The following is a 7,326-nucleotide window of genomic DNA, read 5'->3' on the forward strand; positions in this document are numbered from 1 at the left end:
AGGATCTTTAACTTTTAAAATTTTAATCTTACGAAACTCTCACGAACCCATTCCACAGAAGCAGACAAACAAGGGTAAGCCAATTCTTGATTCCACAATTTTGTCATTTCCTCTTCTGTGATTCTTATTTTCTATGGAATCTCTCTGACGTTTGGTTCATAGATTCAGAATCATTCTCGTTTTACGTGTATTTTTTATGAGAGAAAATACTGTAGCGAACCACGAACCATGATTCGAATCATGGCACGAATCCCCTTTCCAAACGTTAATCTTCTGGATTCTCAATTTCTGCTCTCAACAATAATGGAACTCGTTGAGCTCACCATTGAATAAGTCGCTTAATTTTTTCCTTAATTTGCTTTGTGTTCATGTATTCTCAAGCTTTAACTGAGTTTTAGTTACATAAAGAGCTTCTTACTAATATGTTGCTCGAGTGATGTCGTCAATAATTTGATCCCCTTTCAAGAATATGAATTGAGAAATTCTTACTCTAACTTGTTTCGAGAATTGTATTTATCTACACATTTGTGATGAAAGGATGAGTTAAAGGATCCTTTACTTTCAAAATTTTAACCCTACTAAATCCAACATCACGTGTCAAAAATAATTCATCCAAAATCATAAAATTAACGTAGAATGTGAAGTTGAAAATATTCATTCTTCTCAAAATGTGTTTGCAATAAGAAAAAGAAGTATAATTTAATGGACATAATTTATGACCTTAAAAAAATGGTGAAAAGCGATAGTGCGATAATAAACTATAAAAACACGATTAGTGCATATATTATTAATTGCTCACGCGTGCGTAGCACATGTATCAAAATAGTGTATATATATGTGCGCGTGTGTTATGTTGGTTTCTTATGAGGGAAAAGGAAGAGGTATTTTTTATATGTTTTTCTCTGTGAAGCAAAAATTGCTAATGAGTTATTCATTATAAGTAAATTGCACATTCTCTTTCATTGTCCTGCATTTGTATATACATCTTGATTTAGGTTGTTTATGCTTTAAATTTGGTTCTTCAATATGTCTTTTTCTTTAAAGTTAAATAATGTTATAAAATTTGCACATTAGTACTTGTCTGGCTGCACTATAGCAATGTTCAAATTTGTGGAAACTATTAGGTAAAGAGGTTAAGAGTTGGAGAAAAATCGTTGTTGTTTACTACAGTACAATTTTTCTATTGGTCAGGTTTTGCTAAAGAATGTTTATGTGTTGCTTTTATCTTGGTTCTTCATTTTGTGAATTCTTATTCACTTTTTTAGTTAATACTATGAATTTTATCGTGGTTTGCTGGTTGATATGTTTCCTTGTTAAGGAGTTATTGTCTACAAGATATTATCCACTTCCAACAACGTTTTCGGTCTTCCTAAAGATTACCTTTCCCCATCAGTTTCTTTTGTTCCATTCCTTAGTGATTATAATCTCTGATTTAAATCTTTTGGCTTTTCATTTGCTATTATTATTCAAGACTTTTGGTAAAACATTACAATAAGAAATTTAAATCTAAAAAGTTGGTGCAATAAAATTACAATGTGGCTAAGGTATTTGTCTTTCTGAGATCTGTTTCTTCTCTCCATCTTTTATTTAGTTTGTGATTTGTAGTATTTTTACTATAATTGCACACACTATCTGTTAGTTTAGACACTAGTGTTTATTTTTAGTTTTGTACTCAATTTGAATTTACATTATTTATTTGCTTGAAAATTCATTGTTTTTTATTTGAATTTAGATTGCTGTAGAATTCAGTAATCTATTGTATTGACATATTTGTTATGAACTCATGGTTGTATCCTAAAATCAAAATTGAAGATGTTGTTTTTCCATCATTTTGTTTCTCTGCATTTACGGAGTTCTCACGAACCCAGTCCACAGAAGCAGACAAACAAGGGTAAGCATTCCACAATTTTGTCATTTCCTCTTCTGTGATTCTTATTTTCTATGGAGTCCCTCTCTGTCTCTAAACTTTTAAACCTTGATCTAATAATCTTTTGGGTTCTCAATTTCTGCTCTCAACAATAATGGAACGCACTGAGCTCACCACCATTGAACAAGTTGCTTAATTAATTTTTTCCTTAATTTGCTTTGTGTTCATGTTTTCTCAAGCTTTAACTGAGTTTTAGTTACATAAAGAGCTTCTTACTGATATATTGCTCGAGTGATGTTGATCCCCTTTTAAGAATATGGATCGAGAAATTCTTAGGCCTCCTTCACTTCGCGGATTCGAGTTTTCAATTCGAGCTGAGATGTGACATTTTCTGAGAGCTTTTTACTGTAAAAAATCTAGAACTGAAAACTCAAATCGGTAAAATGAATGAGACCTTAACTCTAACTTGTTTTGAGAATTGTATTTATCTATACATGCTTGCTTTCTTCTTTAATTTTCTTTTCAATCCAGTTATTAATTAATTTAAAAGAACAAGGTGTTGTGAGTTCTCAAGACTATTGGAGTTTAGATGACCTAGGGTTCGTTCACTTCGCTGATTCGAGTTGAGATGTGATTTTGTGTGAGAACTTTTTACTGTAGCAAAAAAGTTAGATGTGACTGTTTCTGAGAGCTTTTTACTGTAGCAAAACTCGAATTCTAAACTCGAATCGGCGAAATGAACGGGGCCTAAAAGTGTACCTATTTAAATATATATGAGTCTATTTAGTATGTATAATTTTTAATTTGAGTTGAAATATAATTTTATATAAAATTTTTTTATTGTTTTAAAAAAATTAAATATAAATATTTTTAAGAACTTTTTATTATAATAAAATTTAAATTTTACGCCATATATATTTTGCAATCTCATGTATATCTTATTGTGTAGGTTGGCGCCGCTTCATCTATCGCAATTGTTGATCCTTTGCCAGCTGTCGATCTGAGCCGGAATCAATTCTTCTGACTTTTTTTAAATTTAATAATGTTGGTTTCTCATTTCTTATTTCATAATTTCACATTTGACTCGACAGGTTTAAATCCCACCCCAAGTTGAAAAAAAAAAAACGGTTTTATTTTATTTTATTCTCCAATATTCAATGATCAATAATTTTGAGGAGCACAATCGCGGTGCGTAGCGGGAATAGAACCCGCCAATTTCACGTACAGGGTCACATTCACACCGGGCATTGACGCAAAACAACAAACACCTTGTCCTCATCTCCATAACCACACGACGAGCGGCAAACCACCGAACAGCCAACGCAATCGATATCTTTCTATCTCGAATACCAGAGCGACAAACTTGGAGTTTGATAATCGATTTTCATGGCGACGGCGGCTTCTTCATCTCTTCAACCCACTCTCCATAAACCATTTTTATACCCAAAACACCCACAACTCTGTCGCAATTCTCAATTCCGTCCTCGTCTCGGATACTCCTCTAATGGCGTCCGCTTCTCCACCATTCGCGCGACGAGCTCCGTGATTGCCCTAGAACCGGTATTTCCTCGCTTTCCTAGCAATCATTTACTGGGAATTTGAAGAGAAAAAAGACGTGATCTTTCCGTAATTCTGTGAATTGCAGAGTTCAAGCGTTGAGGAAAATCGGAGTTCGGAAGTTTCTGAGGTGTTTGCTTGTCCAGTGTGTTATGAACCGCTGATTAGAAAAGGACCTTCTGGCCTTAATTTGTGAGTTTCTAATTGAATTTCAAAAGCATTGTTTTTTTTTTTTTTTTTTTTTTTTTTTTGGTGATTCTCAATGTATTTAAAGAAAATGGAGTTTTTTGGGTATTGAATTGTTATTTATTTTAATTTTTTAAATTTTTGCAGGGAAGCAATATACAGGTCGGGATTCAAGTGCAAAAAATGTAACAAGTCATATTCAAGTAAAGACATATATTTGGATTTGACTGTAACTGCTGGGTTGAGAGACTACACGGAGGTGAAACCAGCTGGGACTGAGTTATTCCGGTATTGCATTCATTTTTGTTAACTTTTTTGTTTTTTCAAAAGAAAAAAAAAAGAAAAAAGAAAAAGAAACCATTTTTATGCTTTTATTCTTGACAAGAAATCAACTTTCTTGAACTTACCCAATTATTCATACATTTAAGTTGCGGAATCATGTGTAATTTTTTGCTAAGACTTTTGGACTAACTCCATTTTTACTTCTTGAACCAAATCTATTTTTTGCCAAATCTTATTTTTGTCACTAACTTTTAAAACATCTCAAGACACATCCTGAACTTCTAACCCAAACTAGTCCTGTCCTCCTGTTGATAAAATCTCAACGAGAAAAGAAAGGAGTTTTGTTCTTAATAGTTGTGCCTTAAAATGTGAAATTATAAAAGTAACCTCTGATAAACCGCACATGGTCCACTTGTGCCTTTTTTCCGCACATGGTCCACTTGTGACTATTTTTGAAACAGCTTAGTTGTTTGGAGACTTATTTTGAGACTAAAATGGAATTTGTTGAATTTGTTCTATATTTCAGTTCAGAGACTGAAAAATAGGGTTAACCCTAAGACTTTCAGATACATTTGGTTTTCATATGGGAAGATTAGCAGTGATGTATCATTGGCTGCCACTTAGGTGGAGTCCACTGTTCACTTTTACCATCAAACTTTGCATTCCAAGAAAGCGTCGAGTGATTTCGTTTTGTGTCTCTTCTTGGGACGAAAATTCTTTCAATTCTTTGTTTCTAGCTTGAGGACGTATGGTTTTAGTCCAGTCATAAAAAGACGTTACGCTTTACGTGAGTTGATATTATTGTCTGATCAGAGGAATGCTTCTCATGTGTTTTCCTTGGTTGTTGATCAATTCAATAGGAGCCCTCTTGTTTCATTCTTATACGAAAGAGGGTGGCGTCAGAATTTCAACAGAAGCGGTTTTCCTGGCCCTGATGAAGAGGTAATATGCTTCCATTTGGAACTATTTCTTTGGTTTAAAAAGTTCCTTAAAGTATGTCCAATTCAATACCAATTTCTATTCCAATGCCAAAATTTGGCATATGGGTAAGGAAATGATTGTCTAAAGTAATATTATAGTTAATGCATAAATCGAGTTATGCCATGTCAAATTTAGCAACATATGTAACATGTATCAAATTTTGATACTTGGTTGCTATTTTCAAATTATTTAGAAATTAAAAATTCACTTTTACAAGTTACAGAGTTTAAAATTTACGACAAAAGGTAAATAAAGCACTTGAAACAGCATTATATATGGAAGCACGAAATAGAACATATAAAATATGCCATTTTCACACTTTTTTGTGCCAAATATAGCATTAACATTACCATTTGCATTGTAGATTGTCTTTTGTTTTGTGCACACTGGATCAATAAGTAATCCAGATGGAAGTTATTATACCGAAGAAAAAAAAAAAAATCCAAATGGAAGTTATCTTAAAATGCATGTTTCTGTCCATTAAGTTATTTGGCTCATAGCTTGCATGGCCTGTTGTATCTATTAGTTTTTCCCCTTTTGTTGAGATGATGCTTTAAACTCCATGCAGTTTAAAATGGCTCAAGGCTACTTTAAATCTGTTGAAGGTGGTCTTCTAGTAGATGTTAGCTGTGGGAGTGGCTTATTTTCCAGAAAGTTTGCCAAATCTGGGACCTATTCTGCAGTGATTGCACTTGATTTTTCTGAAAACATGCTTCGTCAGTGTTACGACTTCATTAAGAGAGATGGTGCCCTTTTAAATAGGTAAGTTATGTGTCTTAGATGAAAATGCTCTTGTTTTCTTTTTCCTCAGTTTTTGTACAAGAAAAAAGAGGTTCATCATGCTTATGTTCAAACTGTGCAGTAATCTTGCTCTCGTGAGAGCAGATGTTTCAAGGCTTCCATTCTCATCAGGCTCAGTCGACGCTGTCCATGCCGGTGCCGCATTGCATTGCTGGCCTTCTCCTACGAATGCTGTAAGCATTATTTCCTCTGGTTTTCCTCTTCATGTTAGCTAATGCCTATAACTTAAGCCTTCCAGAATAATCAGGTTAATCTAACCGAAATTCTGTGTGATAATGAAAAGAGACATAAATCTTTCCTTTACGCTAAAACCAGCCTGATCTGAATTCATTATATGTTTGTATACCCTTTCTGCCTTCCGAAAGAAAAACAGCTTGTCTTTGTTCTTCTCAGGGATCCATGTATAGGTGAAGAAAGTCCTAGAAAAACACATTCTTTCCCTAATTGCTCCAGAATGTTTTCTGCCATTTCTGAAGCCAAATTTTGGTTTTGGAGATAATCCCAAGTAATGGGTTTGCAATTGTAAAAACAGGGCATTTCTAGTACTTGTTACTCACGTAAAGGTATCTAAGAAAAAAGGCCCAAGTTTACAGTGTTTTTTTTTATTATTTTATTATTATTATTTTTTTTATAATAGGTTCATACTTTTTAACTACGCATCATTTAAATTTTATTTTTCCTACCTCAAGATTAAGTCGCTATTTGCATGTGGCGTTGGGGCTGCATGTACCCATCTAACGTTTAGATGCCAAATAGCACTTGACAGCTGACACCTTTTTGGGCACTGAATAAATTAATAAAGATGGAATAGTTTTGGTTCTGATGAGTGATCATAGCAAATAGCTGATTCTAACAGAAAAACTAAGCTGTAACTAACAATACATTTGGCTGTAGCAAACAGCAATATTTTCAAGTTGGAGGTTTCCAGATACAATATATATATATATATATATATATACACACACACACACACAAACACATATTATATTGAGTTTTTCCCTTATCATACACTCTAATTAATAAGATCAACCATGGTGGATGGCCTTTCAAGCTTGCAGTTTTTTATTGGGACCAAAGTAGCACCTTCTTTTTTCATTTGCTGCAACTACTGGTAGCTGGGTCCTTTATGGATAAATGTGGTGTTTGTTATCTTTATTGCTAATTGAAGGGGGTGGAACAATTTTGGAATTAGCTGCGACATGGTTCACTATTTTCATACCAACTAGATGCTTGTTAAGCTCTTCTATTGCTTGTTTTGTGCACATCGGAGTGAATTCTGAATCACTTTCCTCCACTTTATAATCACTATATCAATGTATCATATAACCATGTGTTTAACATCTACTTTTTAACTAATGGTACAATATTTACTTGTATTTATCAGGTTGCTGAAATCACTCGTATATTACGGAGCGGTGGCATCTTTGTTGGAACCACTTTTCTGCGGTATACTTCATCTACGCCATTGATAGTAAGGCCTCTTAGGCAGGTAATACCCATTCTGACGCAACAATTTCACATTTACATTATGATTCTTTCTGGGCTCTGATACAAATTCCACCAAATTGTTCTCTATTTTCAAGGTAAATGTAGACTTGCTCTTGAATCTTCAAGTGCTGGGTAACCTACTTGGCTTTATCATCCACCGCTCT

At 33.8% G+C, this 7,326-nt stretch overlaps 1 protein-coding gene across 1 annotated transcript in view; it reads left to right on the forward strand.

The window, feature by feature from the left end:
• The first annotated feature begins 2,958 nt into the window (after positions 1 to 2,958).
• Positions 2,959 to 7,326, forward strand: part of LOC21393262 (uncharacterized methyltransferase At2g41040, chloroplastic) — a 6,217-nt gene continuing 1,849 nt past the window's right edge. Inside the window, exons 1-7 of the mRNA XM_010101208.2 lie at positions 2,959 to 3,427; positions 3,513 to 3,616; positions 3,758 to 3,898; positions 4,753 to 4,834; positions 5,442 to 5,635; positions 5,736 to 5,847; positions 7,059 to 7,163. Of these exons, the coding sequence (XP_010099510.1) occupies positions 3,254 to 3,427; positions 3,513 to 3,616; positions 3,758 to 3,898; positions 4,753 to 4,834; positions 5,442 to 5,635; positions 5,736 to 5,847; positions 7,059 to 7,163 (912 nt within the window). The 5' untranslated portion in view covers positions 2,959 to 3,253. The remainder of the gene's footprint in view (positions 3,428 to 3,512; positions 3,617 to 3,757; positions 3,899 to 4,752; positions 4,835 to 5,441; positions 5,636 to 5,735; positions 5,848 to 7,058; positions 7,164 to 7,326) is intronic.

This window comes from Morus notabilis, unplaced genomic scaffold (assembly GCF_000414095.1).
Source record: "Morus notabilis unplaced genomic scaffold, ASM41409v2 Scaffold748, whole genome shotgun sequence".
Lineage (NCBI taxonomy): Eukaryota > Viridiplantae > Streptophyta > Magnoliopsida > Rosales > Moraceae > Morus > Morus notabilis.